Here is a 22,733-nt window from a genome sequence, read left to right on the forward strand (position 1 = left end):
TACAGATCCACTGTATTAATTAGAGTATTAGAAATATGGTTAGTGTTCTTCTGGAATATCGATCTCTCTTTCAGTTCCATAGTCAGAGTTAGGTGTAGGCCTTTAACAGCAATTTTAAGCTCAAACTCCAAAATGAGAGAACACATTGAAGCTGCTTCAGGCAAAGGCTCTAATCTTATTTAGTTTTTATTTCCTCATTAGACTAATAGCAATGGAATTAAGGAACTTTCCTAAATGTGTGGTTATGGGATTCAAATAAAAGGAGAGAAAGTCTGCTCTCTTCTCTGCCATAGAGGACCCTCATGTATAATTTCAATATTGTATTGGAAGTCAAATTAGAAAGTGCGTATGGCACTTTTCTTACCTCAGATTTTGGCCAGAGATGCATTAATGCTGATTAATCGTCAGCTTAATATTCATTTCCACATTCTTATATTGTAAAAGATAATGACATCATATAAAATCTTCTGAGCCAGTTCATAAAAGATGGAAGCTGTGGCTGAATACATAGAAGGAATCATAGTGGTCCAATTGTTCTCTAACAAAAATAAGACAACATGTCCTTCACATTGAGAAAAGCACTTGAGTTTTATAAATGGCATTTCAAGGAACAATTTGCTCCTTCTTGTCTCAGAGCAACCGAGAAGTCAAGAAATTTAAAACCTGAGCAGATACAGTAAAAGGGGAAAAAAAAAACACTTTTCCTATATTAAAAGATGAACATTCAACCCCCTTTAACCACAGATACTGAAACTCAGAGAGCCAGCAGCCTCGGGATGAGATGCCAGGAGGGCTTTTCATACAGGTGGTGTGAAGACTCAAGAGTGACTCACTGTTGTGTCTATGGGATTGCGATAGAGGAAGTGTCATGAGGAAAGTAAAAGTTACTTTAGGAGTCACAGTCTTTCTGAAGACACTTATTTTTTTGCAGCATTTTATTCTAACAATATGACTAGCTTGCTTTTGCTTATTATCCACTTATATCATGTTCAATAAAGGGGATTGTTATAGTAAAAGACACAGAAACAGCTGTAAGTCTCATCATTTTCTAACCTGTCAGTACTAAGTGATAGGTTCAGGTTCCAGTGCAATTTATTGATGCCATGACAAAAGTATCAAAGATAAATTTTCACTAACGGTCATCTGTCTTGTATAATGGGTTACTGCTCAGAAACACACAGATGACAAAAGAGTTTGAACCCTGAGACATGGCTGGTTTTGGTGAAAGTACACAGCCAGCCTTCAGAATATTTTTTCTGATGTCAACAAATTTCACAAGGGAAAACTATCTTAAAATGGCCCAAGGTTACAACCACAAAATTATCCCACATGAGTTCTCTTGTGCTTTTTTGCTCTTCCTTAAGTGAAACCTGAACCCCACCCTCTGCTACTCAGCATCACCAACAAAACGCTTCCGATGGGTTAATTTCCTTTGACTATGTTATGCTGCTTTGCATAGGTGGTATACCCCCAAACTCCTACATTAATGCAGTTATATTCAGAAGTGAAATGATTGGATTGGGAGTGCTGTAACCTAATCAGGTTGTTCCAGTATGAACTGACTGACTGGTAGGTAACTGTAGGCACATGAGGTCTGGCTGGAGGAGGTGGGTCACTAAGGACATGCCCTAGAAGACTGCATCTGCCCTGTACCGGCTTCTCCCTCCCCTCTCTGCTTCTTGAACCTGCCATGAACTGAGCTGCCTTCCTCTGCTGGACCCTTCTGCAGTGATGTGCTGCCTCAGCTTGGGCCCAGAGCAATGAAGCTGGCCATGAATGAACTGAGACTTCGGAAACCATGAGTCCTAAATAAACTTTTCCTCCTCTAAATTTTTCTGGTTGGATATTTTGCTTACAGTTATATAAAACCAGACTTCTGGAGGTCCTTCAAACTGCCTAGATTAGCATTCTCCACACAAAGAACCTGCAGTGAATTTTTGTGGGTAAGGGGTACTGTGGAGAAAGAGAGATCCATTCTAAGAAATTGGCTCACACAGTTATGGCACTAGCAAGTCCAGAATTTGTAAGGCAGGATGTCAGGCTAAAGATCCAGAGGAGAACTGTTGTTGCATCTCTTTGCCCAAAGGCAAAGTGAAGGCAGAATTCCCTAAACTTCAGAGTATCTCAGTCGTTTCACATATTCATACAATGTTTGAATAAAGCCCATCCACATTGTGGAGAATAATCAGTTTTAATCAATGTCTACTTATATGTTAATCTCATCCAAAAAAATCTTTACAGAAACATCTACAATAATGTTTGAACAAAAAAAAAATTGAGTACCATAAACTAGCCCAGTTAATATATGAAACTAACCATAACATTGGCCTTACCCAAATAAGATGCTTTAGGTGTTTTCAGTGATTTACTAGGAAAAAAAGTATGACAAATATGTCAGCTTTATTTTGTGTCTTTTTTCCTCTTTTTTTAAACTTTTTTTTCCCTCCTAGCATCAATTTTTGAAGCTACCAGACTTCTATAAATGTCAAAAATACTCAAGGGGGAAACAATGCACTGCAATTACAGGCTCAATTGATGACCTTGACTACTATGACATGGTCATCAAATGTACTCTATTTTTAATGACAATTACTTAAAATTTAACTGAATATTTAAATATTACTTTAAATATAATCAAAATATTTAAATATTACCTTAAATATAAACCTACCTGTGCTATGGTAAATTTTATAGACATAGTTATCACTCTTATTTCTTAAAATTTACCAAATTTTACTAATATAATCTGCAATAGAGATTGGTATTTGACATATAGCATTTGGGAGTAAAAGACCTTAAAGTTAAAATTTCACTAACTTTTATTAGTTTACAATCCTTGAAACATCAAAGATATTAATAATCAAAATCTTCAGCACCTGGTCAGGTAATCAGGTAATCAGTTGCTTTTTTTTTTTTTTTTTTTTTTTTTTTTTTTTTTTTTTTTTTTTAGTTGTGTGCTTTATTCTGGGTAACAAATGGAAAAGTAATGAACAAATGACCATTAAATACTCTTTGACCACGGTAGTGTGATGACATGTTGCTTGTCAAGGAAATCTTCCTCCTCATCTGTACTGCTCTCAGAAAGTGACAGCAAAGATTGCATTTCAGTATCTTTTCCATAAGAGCTGGAAATACATTAAAAGATCAATACACAATATACAGAGCCTAGTTTCAACTTTCATTTATCTTCTGATCAATACTACATGTGTTGAAGTCATTGAAAGCAAGCAGATATGAGGGGACTGTATCAGATTTGGGCCATAATTTTCAATGTGCCCAATTTAGCAAGCCTTGCTTTAATGAGAAATTCTCATCAGTCTCCCTCTCCCAAGAAATAAAACCGCAATGGAACCAAGGAGAGATAATTTTATGGTCTCTGGTTGTCTTTCATTGATGATTCAGAAAGCACCTCAGAAACTTGCAGAGCCTCAGGGTCATCATTAAGAACATTCATCATTACATTGGCTGCTTAATAGAATTCCAATGAATAGACTGCCAGATAAATCACCTCTTTTGTGTACAGTAAATTAGGACTATGTGGATAGCCAGTCAAGACATGCCGAAACCAAAATTAATGAAAGCAATTATATGTTATTTTATTTGGTTGCATTTTATTGTGGGAGGGGCAGAGACTGACAGAAGCTTGAGCACATAGATGTATTAGGATTAGGATCAGCATATTGCATGGATTTTGTTCCAAAGTTATCTAGATTTTCTCCTTATATATGCCTCCAAATAGGAAATACTTCCCCCTGTGATGGATACAACGGTTTTTATTATCATTATTATTATTTTCATGTCCAACACAGGCTAAACAGATCATAAACTCTGGCCAGTGAACCAGTACAGGAGCAACTGTGACAAAATGTTCACTTATCAAAGAAGAGAGAATATAAAGAAAAGGTAAAGACTTTTTCATAACATTCTTGATTTCAAAGAACTGCGTTTTAATGGTCCCCTTGTATTGTTAGTATTAAATGCCGTTTCTTTTATGAAATGATGGTGGGTGTACACATAGGTTTACTTTTCTTTAACGATCTTTTTAATGAAAAATAGTAACCTCAAATTGATCCTTTTATTTTAATGCAAGAGTGTAAAAAAATGCAAAAATCCAAAAACCAAGGTTCTTGATTTCCTCCTTGAGGAAGAGTAAACAACTTCGATAACCTTTTACTGCAATTTTGAACTTCAAACCAATCAAAGGAGTTTCCAATTCAAAGGGACATTTATTTTGTACTTATCTTAGTCTTTCTAAATGGAACAATGCTCCATTTCCAAAAATTCCAATATATCAATTATAGATTGATAAGATAAACTTCTTTTATGAAGAATTTGTTAGTGTAAACTATAGTCCTTATAAACTGATCACCATCACTTTTATTTCCTTATATGAGGAAATAAGGAAATGATACAAATAAAAACATCATATCATTAATAATTTAGAATACATTTCAAGAAAGAAACTTAACAATGTTCTATTCTAAAAACTTTACTTCCATTAGGTAAGATTCTACTGATGCAAAATATTGAAATTTATGGAGTTAATTAACTTGGGTAGAACAATTTTTTTTTCAATATAAGAAATTGAAATGCTGAAGGATTACTAAATTCCAGATGTCTCTCCATTTTTATGATACACATTGTTCAGCAGAAAACTATTTTTTGACATGAAAGTAACAACTTTATAAGCCTTTTACTAAATCCTGCTAAGAGCTCAGCAAAGGAAGCAAATATTTTACTAAGAATGGTCATATAAATTACACACATGAAGGCACTTTTTATTTATGAAGATAATAAGTTGGGGCTTGTCCAGATTTCACTACTTACTATATTTATATACAAATTGCAGTATTAACTTACCTTAATTCTTCAACTCCACAGGGATCCCACATCTGTGAGCTCTTTCCAAGGGATTCTGTGGAAGTCTGACTTATACTCAGAGAATGGTTGTTGAAGGCTGGTAACTCTTCTGAGGTTAGGCTGTAAAGCTTTTCTGAAGGATCTGAAATATTTTATTTCATGCATTGTCAACACATAAATTCAAGAAACAAATGTTCAGCATATGGTGCTGGAAGTTTACCCAGAATAAACTACAAGCAGAACAAAGAGGATCAGCACAGACTTTTAATCATCCCTCAGTTTTCTAATGTTTGTTAGCTGATGGAGTGTGAGGTAAGTTTAATCTGAGATTCCAAATCAGAGGATGTGGTTTTTGGGGGTGCGGCTCAGTGGCAGACCTTATTCTTAGAATGTGCCAGGCCTGGGTTCAATCCCTAGCACAAGTAACAAAGAGAAAAAAGAAAGGAAAAACAAATAAATTAGAGCAGGAGTATCAAGTCATCTTAATCCTATTGATTTTTTAAATGTATATTATGCTCATGAAATGTGTCAAATGTCCTATGAATTCACAAAATTTCAAAAAATATTATCTATAAAGTTGGAATACCGTGCAGCTCCTTGACTTGCCTGTGTGTTAGACACTTCATTATGAATTCTTTTCTTCTAAGAAATAAAAGCTTCACTCCACCTTCTAAATAAAAGGTGAGCCTTGGCAAAGTTGCTCTTTTCTTTTTTTGCTTTTGTGCTTTGTTTGGGTAAATAACTGTTTATATTTGAAGGAGACACAGCCTTTTTATCAAGCTGGCTTATGATTCAGCTGAAGTATGGACAAATAGTACAAATTAAATAAATAAAATGTTTAAGCAAATATACCTTATAAAAACTATCATAAATTCAAACACAGACATAAATACAACTGCAATAAAAAGGCTTTAATACCTTTTTCAACATTGATTAAGTTGTAAAAGCCATCTAACTTGTACATAAAGTTTTACTAAGTTGGCTTTTTAAAGCTATCAAAATTGCTAGGTGTGATTTTTTTTTCCTTCACTCTTACCAGAGAGCCAAGCGTTCACCCCTGATCAGAAGCCCTAACACCAAGCTACACACTTTCCACACTGAACTCAACAGATTTTTTTCCTTCCTTCCTTCTTCTCTATCTTTTCTTCATTCTTTTGTTTTGTTTTTTTTTTGTTTGTTTGTTTTTCTTTCTTTGTGGTAGGTAGTAACTCACAATTTTGAGCAAGCAGAGATTCTCCAAACTGAATGTAAGTAAATTACATTGCTCTTGTTGAAAGACAAATTTCCCTACATTTACAAATGGAAGGGTCCTTAAAATTATTCAACCCTGTGACTTTCAAATTATGATACATGTTTAAATTCAGTAGGTTTAGGATGATGAAGTTCCTATCTCAACCATTATAGAAATAATCAGGACCAATTTATTTGATCTAGTTAAAATTCTATATCATAATAATATTTGGGAAAAAAATCCAAAAGATTCTTGTACTAAATATTTTGAAACAACCTAACTACTCACATCCTTACTTAGAGATTAGGAAAATGGGGGCCCACAGAAAAGTAATAACCTATTGAAAGTCATACATGCATAGAGGAAGAGTTGGAACTAGATCTGAGTTCTTTTAGGTCACCAACATTGTAAATCACTGTGTTCTAGAATCTAAGCTTTCAGTTTCAAGGTATTGTTTTTCTCTCCTGTTTCCCACAAGGTGAAACAAGATAGTGCCCCAATGCATGTTTTTATGCTCCAATGAAGAGCAATCAGTTCAGGTTTGGGAATAGGTAAAATTCGAATTCTAAATCCCACAGTGAGGCTTGGTTCTAAGGAATTCCAGCAGGACAGGTATTCAAACTCTATTAGATGTCTGAGTTCTAATTGAATGAGTACAGAGCTAATTCATATTGTGCAAATAGAAAGAGTCTGCCTTGTTGAATTATTAATTTTCAAAGTTATGTTTTAGAATACCTTGGGAAGTTAACAGGAGCAAAGTTGACATCACTTGATTTTAAGAAATGGAAAAATCAAGACAGAGAAAATCAAAACTGTTTACAAAAACCCTATTACAAGTTGGTGTTAAACATATAAGTCGACTATACAAAAATCTCAGTATCCTGATTGTTCTAATAGAGGGCCAACTAAGGTTGGATTGACATCTATACTGAAAAACCTACTGTAAACTTAGAATTCAGTTGATGGGGAATGGATTGACAGTAAACCTTTCCTATCTCTGGTTCTTAGAAATCGCTTAATCACAATAATAAGCAACTAAACAAAAGAGGGAAATATCAGTAAAGAGAGTTCCAGGGTGCATTTCTGAAACTCATTTAAAACACATAAAACTATGTTCCATAGGTAAGCACACATTCATCTGAATTTTAAAAAGGGAACAAATAAGGACAAAAGGATCAAAAAAACTAAAAATTTTGAAGAATGGAAAACAATCAGGCTATTTCTTATCAAGGAATAGAAAAAGAAGAAAATAACTCTCTTAAAATACTACACATCCCCACACCAATATTTACTATGAGACAAGAACATGCGCCCTGTAACCTGTGAGCCCCATTCCTAGTGTTGACTAGGAATTCCTAGCCCCCATCTCTCGCCTTCCCTGACTACGTCTTGCCTTTATCTCTCCTTTTCTTATGCTTTCCGTATTTTCACCCCTTCACTTTCACTCTGTCCACACCATTTCCCTCTAATGTGGTTACAACCTTAATTTGAAGAGAGGATTTCACATTATTTTGGATCACTGTCCTGTGACATGGGGACAGATTGGCTGGGTTTGTACCTTGCCTCTGCTGCAAATGCACGGGAGACAATGTAAAGCTACCACATTGCCCTGAGCATCAGGTACTGAACCTGAAAGAGACAAATTAAGCACCTGCCTCAACTGCTTCATGGAGCAGCTATTAAAGAACAGGTGACACGTGTAACATATAAAATTCACTAGTGGTTATTATCACTCATCCACTGCTTCATATTCCCTTTACCAATTTTTTAATATGCTGATTTTCACTTGTGTGTGCACTCAATTTCTTTTCTGTAATTTAAAAATCACCCTAAAGCAATAAGACTGCCATTGTAGCTCATTATAATCTAGCTGTCTTCACAAGGGTTATCTGGCTTATTTGCTAACTAAAAATCTATTGGGTTTTACAGCTTAATATATTACTTGATTTTCGACCTATGAACAGAGACCCCAGTGACTCAAAAAGCCATTGCTACCTTGCTTTATTTCACGGACAGAATGGCTACATCTGCTGGTATCAGGTAGATTCTTATTATATCTTCTGTAGGAATAAGTACTTTCCTCTCTTTAATTACTTGGTTCAGTTAACTACCTGCAACTTAGACAAACATAAAATTGCTGTGGGAATATAAGGTCCACAAATACTTAAACCATAACTCAGAATGAGTTTGAAACAAATGAATCATTTTTAACTATTAAAGAAGTAAATGTTATGAAGTATATCATTACTGATCCTTTTTCATAATGCACATTTTCTTATATTTTCCAAATTTCTTCAGTCCATCGGGTCCAAAATTTAACAAGATGCCTTAGTAAATAAATTATATCGATAAGTTGAGCTCATTAAGGAAGTGACCATAGTGTTATTTATACACTTGTGGAAGGGATAATAAATGGCATGAACTATACATTAACCATAATCCTCAAAGTAGCCCATAAGAAATCATAGTTTTTAAATGGAACAGCTCTAAGAGTTGATTAAAATTTGTTGTATTGAGCAAGTACTACCTACTGGTTTCTTACGTAAGTCACAGCTTTTTGAGAACTTACTATGTATTAGGCACTGTGGAGATGGAGATACATTTTCCTAAATGTAATATTTCATATGTAATGTTGTTTGATCATCAATTTTTATTAAACACGACTTTTACACATATTTCATTCACTGAATCTGAGGTAAAGAGATAGTAAGAAAGCAATTTGCCCAGTATCATGAAGCTAGCAAGTAATGGGATCAAGTCTGAAAACCAGATTTCCTGATCCTGAGAGCTGGGCTTTCAATCACCCTGGTTTACTGTCTCCAGTGTCCCGATTCATCACGAAGTTGATCGGCAATGTGTAAATACACACACACACACACACACACACACACACACACACACACACTCCTCTGCTTACCCTAGCTACTTCTGAAATGGCTCTCTGAGAGCCATAACAATCTGAATCAAAAGAAATAGAAACAGATTATTAAATGTAGTCATTTTCTGTCTTTTATTCTCCTAGCTCCTTGGCACAATTGTTATTTCATAGAGCTTAGAAAAGGAAGAGGATGTGTCCAAGAGCTGACAGAAAACAAGTTAGAAGGGCTGCTGCTCACAATAATGCAGCATTCACAGGGATGGAAACATATTCACATTTGCAGAAGGGTCAAAATGCGTAGCTGGGTATGTGTGAAGCCAGAGGTCCTGAGGAGTTCTCCTAGACTGCTTCCTGGGTAGCGAAATGAGGATGGAATTTTTCTGCACATTGATGCTAAGCAGAATACAAAGACCTTGTGCAGAATCAGTGAATTTTCTAGAGTGAGGTTTCGTCACACAGTAGCATCTGTCACCTCACTGAATATTGGGTTGACTCAGCTGATGTGTCATCATTTCTTCCTCAGAGCTTCAGGTGAACCTCTTCAAAAACTGTGTGTTCATCCAGAGTCAACTCCCCAATGCAAAGAAGGCCAGTCCTGGGTTTAGTGTGTGAGTGTGCTTGTGTAATACTGCTGGACATTCAGAAAAGCCCCGGTGTGGGGGGGGAACCCAGGCTGCTCTGGGTGTGTTTGCTTTCATATATAAATAGTTTTGGGTTTCAGTAAAAATACTACTGTTATTAGTATAAGTGAGGGCCACAGGGAAAATAGTGTCACACATCAGAACCAAAGTGATAAGGAAAAAGGAAAATCTGGAATGGTAAAAAAGAAGAATGCTGTGTGTCAACTAATATATTTTATAAAGGAATTGGTAAGCTTATGAAAACAAAAAGCCCTTTAATTTCTGATTAAAACTATATGGTTATCTTTTTATATTCAGTCCAGATTTGACAAGCTCCAATTCAAAATTGGCATTTAATGTGAGATTTACCTACCAGAAGATTTATATTTTTTCTTTAGTAACTTAGAGAAAGGCAAATAAATGAAGGTAAAGAAGGATCATGAATATTTTTTCCCTAAACCACTAGTGAAAGCAATACAGAAAGCACAAAATTCAAAATAAATTCATAAAATCAATCAAACAACAACAGAAACATGGATACAAGTTCACATAATAAAGTCTGAAAAGCGATAGCCAAGAAAATAAACAAGATTTACTGAGGTGTGGCTCGGTACCATTCCTGTCCACTCTGTCTTTGCACCCAGGACAGAGACACCAGATTACATAGGAAAGCACAAGTCATCGAGAACTGAAAAGTCTCACCAATAATACCCAATTCAGAGAAAAGTGAAGAGAAGTGAGGAGAAAATGCTTTAAATAGTTTTAAAGTCTCTGTAACACCCACCACAAGATCTTAGGAAAAGCAAGAAAAATTATAAACCTGCAAACATCCCCTTAGGGACAGGATATACTTGAAGCCAGGTCAAATGATATTTGACATTTAATAAAATTGAAGAAAAGCAAAGCCCAGATGCTCCAACAAAGCAGACTGAGCTTCCTGATCCTATCTTCTTCCCCATGCTTTGAGCTGGCTGGATACAGAGAATAAAGCAATATTCAACCCCAAACAGTAGCTCCAAGAAAGACCGACTGATATCAGTACAGGCACAGAGGATTTCAAGGGGAGATTTGTCTCATTGTTAACAGAAAAGATAGAAGACGTGAGCAAAGTCATTGACGATAAGCATGGACAAGTAAGATACAAAGAATTGGCACAGCAACTACCTATGCCAATAAACTGAATCAAGAACCCATAGCATGCAAAAGATGGTAGAAAATGGAGATTAGGACCATAAGAAAACCCCTCCCAAGTCTTTTTGCTACAGAATAAGGACTGAAAATCAACCATCAATCTTTGAAAAAGAACAAAGCTAATCCCAAATATCAAGCAATGAATGGTACATCAAGCATCAAAAGGGAAATAATTAAATGGCTTTTATTCCTGGATTAAATCCTGTGCCAGAAAAAAATTAAGCTGTAATAAACATCATCATTTTAAAAAAACTATATATGCCACTGTGGAATAAAAAATCATGTTTTGTTAACTTTCCTTATTTTGATCATTGTACTACAGTAAGTGGTTTCCTTGTTTGGGGTAAATATACACTGAAATCTTTTCTGATAGAGTCACACTGTTTATAGTTCCTCTCAAATGGTTTGGAAAAATAAATGTGTGTGTGTGTGTGTGTGTGTGTGTTTTGAAGTGGGTAAAGTATATACATATATAAGAATTTCTTGTATTATTCTTGTGTTTTTGCAAATTTTCTATAAGCTTGAAATTATATCAGAATTAAAAGTTACCAAAACTATCAAAAGAAAAAGTTAAAGCAATACCTTGAGAATATTTTTTTTAAAAAAATCAAATGGTAAAGAATGAATTACAGCCAGGTGAAAAGTAAAGCCATAACACAGAAGACAAGCTTGAGATAAATCATAGTAAATAAAAAAAGAAAAATACAAACTAGCTGAAACAAATATATATATTTGTTTCAGCTAGTTTGTATTATATATTGTTTAAAGAGGATCCAACATTAAAAAAAAGAAAACAGGTTTCTCAGCAGGAAAAAGCCAAATGGAACAGAAAAGCACTTCAAAGATACAAAAGCAGAAAATGTATCTGAAAATAAAAAGAAATTTATTCTGAAGATAGAAAGAGAAGGCTGCCATTTTAAGAAATGCTGAATTATTGACACTGAATCAGTCCTTCTCCAGTTACTGAAGAAAATTCTGCAAACACTGAGGCAGGAAAGACATCTGTCACATTCAGGACAGAGGGTAGATTAAAAAAGGGGGAAAAAAGTAAATTGTCTGTAGATTACTTCACAGAAGAATTCAGAGTCAGAAAATGGTAAATGAGTATGCACAAGGTTTAAAATGGCCCTAGGCCACTACCCTTATCTGGTTCGAAATTCAAATATAAAGGTAGCAGGTGTTTTCAAACAGGAAAATTTTAGGTAATAGAGCTACCAGGAACCCTACCTACAGAGAAAAAACAGAGTTATATTTGCCCAAACAAACTTTAAAGGAGAAATACCTTGATTGAGGACTAATTAGAGCTGGGTGGGGTGGTACACATCTGTAGTCCTAGATGCTCAGGCAGTTGAGGCAGGAGGATTGTGAGTTGAAAGCCAGCCTCAGCAACTGCGAGGCACTAAACAACTCAGCGAGACCCTGTCTCTAAATAAAAATTCAGCTGGGGATGTGGCTCAGTGGTTAAGTGTCCCTGAGGTCAATCCCCATACCAAAAAAAAAAAAAAAAAAACTAATTAGCACCACACCCAGGGTCAGAAGATAGGGAAGAACTGTCTCCAAGTTCGAAGGAAAAGAAATTGTGAGTCACTAAATAAATCTAGCTAACATGCCAATCAGCCATAAAGATAAAAGACAGACCTTATCAAGGATGCCAAATCAAGCCTTCCAGAGATGAATCAAAATAAAAGGCTCAAGATAGAGATGCCATGGAGAAAAAACTGCTGGTACTAAGGATTTAATTCATATAAATTTTCCCTAAAAAAAAGAAAGTGAAAAGAAACCTTGATAACATAATAAACTATCACAAAGGTACATTCAATACCATCTAGATTAGAATGTGCTTTTAAAATAAAGGAACAAACTAAAGACTCTTCATCTTTTATTTTAGAGACTTAATAGTAACTATCAAAACTAAAACATAGTTAGGAAGTGGCCTTGGTGCTTACTGCTTCTTTTCACATTTTTTCTTAATTTTAAAGAAATATTGGCAAAAATTAAACTGAACTATAGAAAACTGTCAATATCCCAGTCTTTTTGTCTACAAAAGGGTAATTTTTATACAGCTCAAATAATTTTCTTGTGATGAAAAATACTTGTCTGAAGTTGAGGTAGGAGTTTAAGGACATCAAGATGGCAAAGACTAGGTGCAAGAAAAATGCCAGCCAGAGTACAAGACAGGGAGATGAGTCATCATGACTCTGTTTATGGTAAGTTTCATTACCATGGCAACTCCCACAATGGAGAGCTTATCACCATGCTACCTCTTGCCACAAGGTCTGTATAGTTCCATTGACATGCCAACTCCTAAATAGTTCCATTGACATGCCAACTCCTACCAAAAGTTCTATATTCCAATTAGGTGAAAATAACCTTTGGAAACAAATAGGGAAATGTCTTCAATCAGTTCTGTAAGGAGGAAACAGAGGCACAGCTCAGACTATAAGACAAGACTGCCCAAACATGGGCCCTGATATTCTCTCTCACTGGGTCCCCTCTGCTCTACTTTACTATTACTTTCACTTTCAACAAATCAATGCTCTGTCTGTTACTTTTTTGTGTCTTGTTCAATTCTTTGTTTGGGATGCCTAGAACCTGGACTCCAACTGGCCACTCCACCCATATCAAAATATTCAATTCCCTTTCCTTTTTTTTTTTTTCTATTCAATGACACATTTCATGGATTTAAAAAATCATGTAGAGAAGCGTCTTTTTTTATAAAATTATCACTTTTTCCCTTCAATCTATATTCATCCTTCTAAACATTTAATCTTTTTGTAGTTATAATGTGCACATATTTAATAGCTAATAATGGTTGCTTTTTTTTTTAAAGAGAGAGTGAGAGAGGGAGAGAGAGAGAGAATTTTAATATTTATTTTTTAGTTCTCGGCAGACACAACATCTTTGTTGGTATGTGGTGCTGAGGATCGAACCCCGGCCGCACGCATGCCAGGCGAGCGCGCAACCACTTGAGCCACATCCAAGATGGAGAGAAGCACAAAATGGCAGAATAGAGGCACCCAGCACTCTCTGACTTCTCCATGGGATAGAACCAATGCAGTGTGTGTATAGTGGCATGTGTACAGAGGTGAGTAGCTGTGGGTGAGCCTGTAACTCAACAGCCAGAGGAGACCTGAAATTTTAGAGGCTGGGCATATAAGCATAGAAAAGAAACAGAATAGCCAGCACTTGTCACCCAGAACCAGGGTTGGTATGTGGATGGGGTGTGGAGGATTCTCCTTCTGAGAGGATAAAGGTGAAGAGAGAGGTTCCAATTTGGCTCAGAAACCTACACATTACAGACATACATCCTAAATAAATAAGAGACCTAGAGTCTGCACAGACTGCAATCTTTAGAGGAATTCACTGCATTTCCAAGTAAATTCTCAGGCTCCTATTGCCAGGAGTCATCTTAAAAAAGCTTGCATTGCTTGAGTCTACTACTCTGAGGGTTATAAATCCCAGTCTACTTCCATCTCTAGGAACCCATAGACAATCTGCTGCACTGCCAAATGGGTATTAGCTTCAGAGACAGTCTTGGCTTAGGGAAGAGTTCAGTGATGCAGGGAGTTGGGGTGAGATATGGAGGAGATGGGAAGAGACAGCCCTCTGGAAGAAGCTAACTGGTGAATTTGCCTTCTGAGATCAGGATGAATACCAGTTACGTGGTTTATCTGTGGCTGAGTGCCCTGATGTAAAGGGGCCAAGGTCAAGGCCGAGTCATACCATTCTCACCACTATCCTTCCAGCTCAGATCTTTGTGCTTTAATTGCATCCTCTATCAGAGTCATCCACCACCAGCTTATGCCCTTCAATAAACCAGGGGCACACAATTTAAGAAACTCCAGAGAGAATACACGTCTGGAGGAGCCTGTGTTCAACACTATCTTAATCATGCAGGCAACCTAGGGAGGAGTAATTTCAACCAATTACAGATAGAACTCACTCCAGCACAACACTTAGCAGGTACTGAAATAAATGGCACTGAAAAAATCCCTAGATGACTTCTGGCCTTAGGGGCACACAGTCTAAGAAGACAGGGTGAAAAAGTTAGATTGGCAAAGCATGTGATAGTCCATCCTCCATTTGGATTCTGAGTACCTTGAATAGGAAGAATTATTTATTTGTTTTTTATTATATTTTATATAATTTTTTCTTTCTCCTTTATTTTTTACCTCCTATATTTTTATTCTGTAACTTTTTTCCTTTATATATTTTTAATTTTTTTAGGTTTCAGTTTTTTTCATTTTTTGTCATTCTTTTTTACATCACTTTTTATTTTTATTTTTTAAACTTTTTTTTTTTATGTTGAGGATGAAACCCAGAGATTTGCACACATTGGGACAATGCTCTCTGCCATAGATCTACAGTCCCAGCCCTATTGAAAGGAATTGTGCATAGCCCCAGTCATGACCCAGTTCTGCTTGAATCCTGTAAGACACTTCTACGTGAAGAACAGGGGAGAAAACCTCCAGCCATTGACTCATTCCAGTTGGGCAAAGCTAGTAGGGATCTGACTTCCTACTCCTGAGAGATATCTTGGCAGTAGCAGAAGACAGGAGAAACACAAGAATTACTGACTCAGGACACACCTGGGTCCTCTACAGCTATTGCAGCCTTATTTTCCAAACTATATCAGATAACAGGGGTAGTGATTTTGGTCCTACTTCTTGAGAAGCACTTAGAGCTATACCAATGCATAATTAGAAAACAAGAGCTTCATGCCCATCACTACAAGTAGGGCATCTATTATCAGAATTGCTTTCAAGTGGGTTGAGGATAAGATTCAGAGATAGAGCACTTGCTTTAGCATGTGTAAGGCCCTGCGTTTAATCATTAGTACTGCAAAACGAAAAAATACAATGATTTTTAAAAATTAACTTTCAAGTAACAAAATCTGTATTAATAGTTGCCTGGGGAAACCTCCAACATATGATATAGCCACACCTCTCCTGTTTTTGGAGCAACTATTGAGAATGCAACCCATAATTACTTTTTCATACATAATACTTCCCTGAATTACCAGTTTCCTTACTCTTGCAAGGCCTGTAAAGAAAGTATGTCTCTCCAACTCTGACAAGAAAAATACTTGGTCAAAACACATGAGTCGCAATTGAAGAAGTTACAGGGAGATTAACTAAGGTGTTTAGTTGAAAATAAATTCAATGAGTCAAACCCTAAGACATATCATCAATAGAAAGCTGCATACCAAGAAAGCTATTACATAAAAATTAAAGAGAAATATATCCAAACAGTTGAACAAAAATCAACATAGAAGCACATGAAGTATAAAAAGCAAGGTAATATGAAACTCATAATTCTCTAGGAAAAGATTCCAGAGATATCAAAGTGGATAAAGTGTCAGATAACAAATTCAAAAGATGATTTTAAAACACTCCAAGAAAAACCCAAGAGAATGCAAATACAGAATTGGATGATACAAGAAAGACAATGTGGGGGATGACTGTGAACTTCAGTAAAGAGAAAGAGATTTTGTAATCAAAAAGAAATCTTGGAATGAAAATTTCAATAAGTCAGATAAAAATCTCAATTAAAATCCTCAAAAACAGAATAAATCAAGGGAAGTTTGAAGAAAAGTCTTTTAAAATATTTTAATTAGATAGTAATAAAGAAAAAATAACAAAGAATGAAAAGAGCCTGTGCGATCTCAGGACACCATTAAAAGATCAAAATTCTAGCTCATGGGCATATCTGTAGAAGAATAATAACAGAGGCATAGAATGTCAATCCAATAAAGAGAAAATTTCCCACAATTTGGGAAAGAAAAGAACATATAGGTTGGAATTCTAAATAGATAAGACTAGAAAAAGAACCTCTCCAAAACATATCATAATTAAATTGCCAATTGTACAGGACAAAGAAAAGCTAAAAGATAGAAACATCAAGTAAAAATAAAATAAACCCATTAAATTAACAGAAGTTTTCTTAGTAGGAACCTTAAAGGCCAGTAGAACAAGGAATAATGTATTTCATGTCCTGAAAGAAAATAATTGTAAACCAAAATTACTGTTATACCCAGCAAGGTTATCCTTCAGAATTGAAGATGAAATAAAAGACTTTCTGTGATAAGCATAAACAAGTTGAATTCAAGACCACTAGACAAGAATGGCAAAAGATGCTTAAGGAAATCCTAAACCTATAGAGATAAGAGAGATAATCACCAAGATAAGAACATGTTAAAAAATCAATCCCACTAAAGGGAATATATAGGAGAGTGAGGACTGGGAAAAGGGAAGTACTAGGGACTAAACTAGAGCAAACTATATATCATGTTTTTCTTATTATGTCCAAATGATTATATATAAAATACATGTATATATATATATATATATAAACTAAAACTATATATAATATATAACTAAATAAATTAATAAAAATTAATTAATAAATTAATAAAATGAATAAGTAAAAATGAATTGTAAAATGATATTTCTGATAAACATAAATGCAATTGATCAAGGGATCAATTAATCAAGAAGATATAATAATTATAAATTTATTTATGCCAAAGTTTGGAGCACCAAATTTTGTAAATTATAAATGCTACCAAGAAGAGATAGGCCTCAATATAATAATAATGTGTGAATTCAATAACTTACTATGAGCAATGGATAGATCATCCAAACAAAAATCAACAAAGTAACAAGAGTTAATTATACTATAAATAAAATGGACTTAACAGACATTTATAGAATATATCACCCAATGACTAGAAAATACATTTTCTTTTCATAGGAACACAGAAATTTTTCTGGAATAGGCCATATATTAAGGAACAAAGCAAGTTTTAACAACCTCCAAAAATATTGAGAAAAATATCCTGTGTTTTCTCTGATCACAATGAAATTAAAGTAGAAATCAAGAGCAAATTATACAAACATATTAAAATTGGACAACACACTTTTGAACAATGGGTCACTGAGGAAGTCAGAGGGGAAATTTAAAAATTCTTTGAATCAACTGACAATGAAAACAACATACAAATATCTGTGGGATACAATATAAGCAGCTGCACTAAGTGGAAAGTTTATGACAATGAGTGTTTACATTAAAAAAAAATATTTTGAGTACATAACCCAATGATGACTCTCAAGGTTTTAGGAAAACAAGAAAAAATGAAACCCCCATATCAGTAGAAGAAAAAAAATTATAAAAATCAGAGCACAAATAAATGAAATGGAGACTAAGAGAGCAATAAAAATGAAACTGTGTTAAATCTTTGAAAAAATAAAATTTACAGACTTTTAGCTAAACAAACAAAAAGAAAAAAGTAGCCAAATAAATAAAATTAGAGGTGAAAAAAGAGACATTACTATGGATATCAATGAAATTCAAAGGATAAACAAGAAATATTTTGAAAAACTATATACTAATAAATTGTAAAATAAAAAAATAGACAAATTTCTGGACATACATAACCCACCAAAATTGAGTAAAAGAATGTTTAAATGGCTAAACAAATAGACCACTAACAAGTAATGAGATAGAATCAGTAATAAAAGTCCCCTGACCAAGATTGAATTTCCTCTTTGCTGAATATTACCAAACTTTTAAATAAGAACAAATATCAATGTCTCTCAAACTAATACATTAAATAGGAAGGTAAGAAACCAAATTCAATGTTATAAAAGTGTGACTCAAACCTGACAAGGCAAACAAAAGAAAAGAAGAAAGTAAGGGAAAAAGAATTTTTTTAAAAAAAGGAATTAATTGTAAAATGATATTTCTAATAAACAAATGCAAAAATCTTCAACAAAATATTTGTAAGTTGAATTCATAGCACATTAAAAGACCATACACCGTGATCAATTGTTTTTTATTCCAGGACTTCAAGGATGGTTTAACGCAAATCAATAAACTTAATGCAGCACATGAATTGAATTAATGATATAATCACCTCATTTTCCCAATAGATACAGAAAAAGCATTTGATAAAATTCAACATTTCTTCATGACAAAAGTCCTGAATGAATTAGATATAGAAGGAAAATACCTCTGCATAATAAATGCTATGCACGGCAAACACATAGTCAATATCATACTCAACAGGGAAAAACTGAAACCATTTCCACTAAAACCAAGAATGAGATAATGGTGTCCATTTTCAGCACTCTTATTCAATAGAGTACTAGAAATTTTAGCCAAAATAATCACTTAAAAGAAAGAAAAGAAGGCATACATACAGAGGAAGTTAAATTATCCCTGTTTGAGATAATGTGACTTTATATTAGGTTTTAGGAAAACCTAAATACTCTATACCAAATACTCTCAGAAATGAGAAACAAATTGGTAAACTATCAGGATACAATATCAACATACACAACCAATATCTTACCTATATACCAATAATGAACTCACTGAGAAAGAAGTCAGAAAAGCATCATCTTCAAAATAACCACAAATAAATAAATAAGCCAGGCATAGTGGGGCACACCTATAATCCTAGTGATTCATAAGGCTAACATCTATTATTAACATTATTTAGCTGGAGGCCAGTTTCAGCAATTTAGTAAGACCTGGTCTCAAAATAAAAAATAAAAAGTGCTGATGGTGTAGCTCAATACTAGAGCGCTCTCCTGGGTTCAATCTCTGCAAAATACATACATACATACATACATACATACATATATGTATGTATATGTTTACACACACACACACACACACACACACACACACACACACACACACATACTTATTTCAGAATTAACCTAAGGATGTGAAAGACCTCTACAGTGAAAATTTTAAAATACTGAAGAAATTGAAGATATTAAAAGACTGAAAGATCTCCCATGTTCATGGGTTGAGAGAATCAATACTGTTAAAACATCCACACCACCCAAAGTGCTCTACAAATTCAATGCAAACCCTATAAAAATTTCAAAGGGAATTTTTGCCGAACTAGAAAAACACAATCATAAGTTCATATGGAAGCAGAAATAAATGAATAGCCAAAGCAATCTTTAGTAAAAATTGTAATACTGGAAGCATCACAACACCTGATTCACAAACCACAGTAACAAAAACAACATGATACTGGCCCCAAAAGCAGATACATGGACCAATGAAACTCAGCAGAGAACTCAGAAATAAACTCACATATCCACAACCAACTAACTTAATCTTGACAAAGCTAATAATGGTATGGGGAAAACTGGATACCCACATGCAGAAGATTGAAAATTGACCTATGGGGTGTATCTCTCACCCTGTACAAAGATCAATCAAAATGTAAGATCTGAGTTCTGAAACTTCTAGAGGAACATACTAGTGAATAAATTTCTAGATACTGGTTCAGGCTATTGTTTCCTGGCTAGAACTCCAAAAGCACAGTAAACAAGGCAAAGGTTGACAAATGGTATTACATCAAATTTTAAAACTACTGTATAGCAAAGGAAATAATCCACAGATTGAAGAGACAACCTACAGAATATGAGTAAATCTTTGCCAACTCTTTGTCTGGCAGAAGATTAATATCTATAATATATTAAGAACTCAAAATACTTAATATCAAAATCAAAAAAACAAGACAATCCCAAATGATACAGATACATCTCAAAAGAAGAGATACCAATGACAAACACATGAAAGGATGGCTCAATATCTTTAGCCATCAGGGAAATGCAAATGGAACTACAATGAGATTCCATCTTACCCCAGTTAAAATGATTATTATATAAAAAAGTAACAAATAACAAATACTGGCCAGGATGTGAGGAAAAAGAATGCTTATACACAATGTTGGGACTGTAATTCAGTACAGCCATTACTAAAAACATATGAAGGTTTCTCAAAAAACTAAAAACAGAGCTACCATATATGATCCAGCTATTCCATTTCTGGATGGATATCCAAAGAAAATGAAATCACCACAAACAAAACTTCCTGAACAACCATGTTTACTATAGCACCATTTACAACAGCACCTAGGAATTACTCCATCATATGAAGAATGATATCTGGACATTTAAGTGGAAGAGGAAAATATCATGTGAAGCAAAAGAAGCCAGACACTGAAAAGACAAATATTGCATGTTTTCTTTCATACACAGAAACAAACAAACAAAAAGTCCTAAAAGCAGAAGAGGTACTACAAGGTAATGGGAAGAGGGCTAAGGAAGTGGGGAAAGATGATAAAATAGGAGTATAGGGAGGATAGAGGAACCCCAGATGGGGTTCAATCAATGGGTACAATCAATGGGTGATATAGGCATGTAAGGAAATATTATGACAGCAAATCCTATCAATTTTCACAACTAGTATGTATTAATTATAATAAAGAGTAGTGAGTTTTGTGGGTGTTTTAGCTTTCTTTTTGTATTTTTTTATTGCTTACAGTTTTCAAATGCTGATATATCTTTTTCAGAAAAACAGTAAGGTTGTTTTTCAAAGGTAAGTAAGGAAAGAGATCATTAAATAGGATAAAACAAAAACAGAAACAAATAGAAGAGCAAATGTAGAACACACAGGACTACAGAATATTTTAGCCTACCTTGTGGACCTGCATTGACTTCCTTCAAATTGTGTGAATGACCTTCTGATGAAAATAAGAGGATTACTTCCTTTGATATTTTGTTATTCAACCAGACTTTTGTACATTCAAGAATGTGGTCACCATTGGCCAGACTAATCCCATTGAGGTTGCAAACAGAGAGCACAAGTATAATTTCTCCTCAAACTGTGGTTTGCTAAAGAGCAAAACTAGCATCATCTGGGTACTTGTTAGATGTGCAAAATCTCAGGTCCCATCCCAGAAATGAGGACTCAATCAGAATCTGCATTTTAACAAGATCCCCTGGGGCATCTATGAATACTTTAAAGCTACAGAAGCACTGCTTTAAAAGTTCTAACAGGCTCAATTTTTCAACAAGGGTATTGGACAAGTTTTACTTAAAGCTAGAGTGATTAAACCTTCACTGGGTTTGTAGAAAGAGAAATATGTCTAGTATTGGTTTTGATTTTTCTGAATACACAGAGATCCTTATGCCACAATTTGGCTGTGCACTTGGTTTGCTAGGGGACCATCTCTGTTGTGACTGGACAGCAATGCATTTTAGAACTTTTTCAGGGTGTTAGCAAGTTGTATCCAAAGTTGATAGCTGAAGAAAGAAAGGAAAGACCTGTTTTGCTTGCTTGTTTTTAAGAATAAGGTGAAGAATGTGACAGAGGACAAAGTTAACGTTATCTAGAGTGAAGGAAAAAAAAAAAAAAGCATTACCTTCATGATTTCTCAGCACATCTAATTCTTTTTCCAAACTTTCTAAAGTTTGTTGATCAGCTGTGTTATCTAAGAAAGGTTCATTCTGGCCAGTAATATCAATATATTCAATTTCTGAAATTTCCGAAGCAGCTCTAGATAATGATCGAACAGCTGCACTTCTTGGTCGAGGCTGAGAGGATGAAAGGCAGTTGGAGCTGTTTTTAACAGAGTTGGAAAGTGGTAAATTTGCTGTTGAAGGTCTCTGTGACTTCTGGCCTAGAACAAAAAGAAAAAGAATCCAATCAACTGTTTTTAAAATTCTGAGTATTTCATAATATAAAATACCAGCTTCCTGAAGATAGAACAGTGAATATAATGCAACAAATTTTATGAGAAAATCAGGCTCAGGATATAGCTCAATGGTAGAACACTTGCCTGGCATGAAGCAAGGCCCTGGGCTCAAAACCAAGACCAAAACAAAATGAACAAACAAAAAATGGATTTCAAAGATTATGAGAAAACTGACTTTTGATTTTCATCTCCTGTCACAAAGACAAAAAAAAAAAAACCTTCTGAGTATTTCCCCTATTTTTTAATATTTAGAAGCAAATTGATTTCAATATCACTAAAGCAAAATATTTATAAAACAAAGTCAACTTCAGACCAGCACTACACACAATCTTCTAGTCCATCCCAAATTCAAGTATGTATATCACAAGAGAAAACAATCTCTACGAT

At 34.6% G+C, this 22,733-nt stretch overlaps 1 protein-coding gene across 2 annotated transcripts in view; it reads right to left on the reverse strand.

Annotated features, from left to right (window-relative positions):
- Positions 1-2,172: 2,172 nt before the first annotated feature.
- The window catches only part of Zbbx (zinc finger B-box domain containing), a 131,573-nt gene continuing 111,012 nt past the window's right edge, over positions 2,173-22,733 (reverse strand). For both annotated transcript variants that reach the window (XM_040270036.2, XM_005332523.3), the window contains 3 exons: positions 22,014-22,271; positions 4,861-5,002; positions 2,173-3,125 (listed from right to left, as the gene is read on the reverse strand). In XM_040270036.2, coding sequence (XP_040125970.2) covers positions 3,002-3,125; positions 4,861-5,002; positions 22,014-22,271 — 524 coding nt within the window. In that variant the 3' untranslated portion in view covers positions 2,173-3,001. The remainder of the gene's footprint in view (positions 3,126-4,860; positions 5,003-22,013; positions 22,272-22,733) is intronic.

The sequence above is a fragment of the Ictidomys tridecemlineatus genome, chromosome 3 (genome assembly GCF_052094955.1).
Source record: "Ictidomys tridecemlineatus isolate mIctTri1 chromosome 3, mIctTri1.hap1, whole genome shotgun sequence".
Taxonomy (NCBI): domain Eukaryota; kingdom Metazoa; phylum Chordata; class Mammalia; order Rodentia; family Sciuridae; genus Ictidomys; species Ictidomys tridecemlineatus.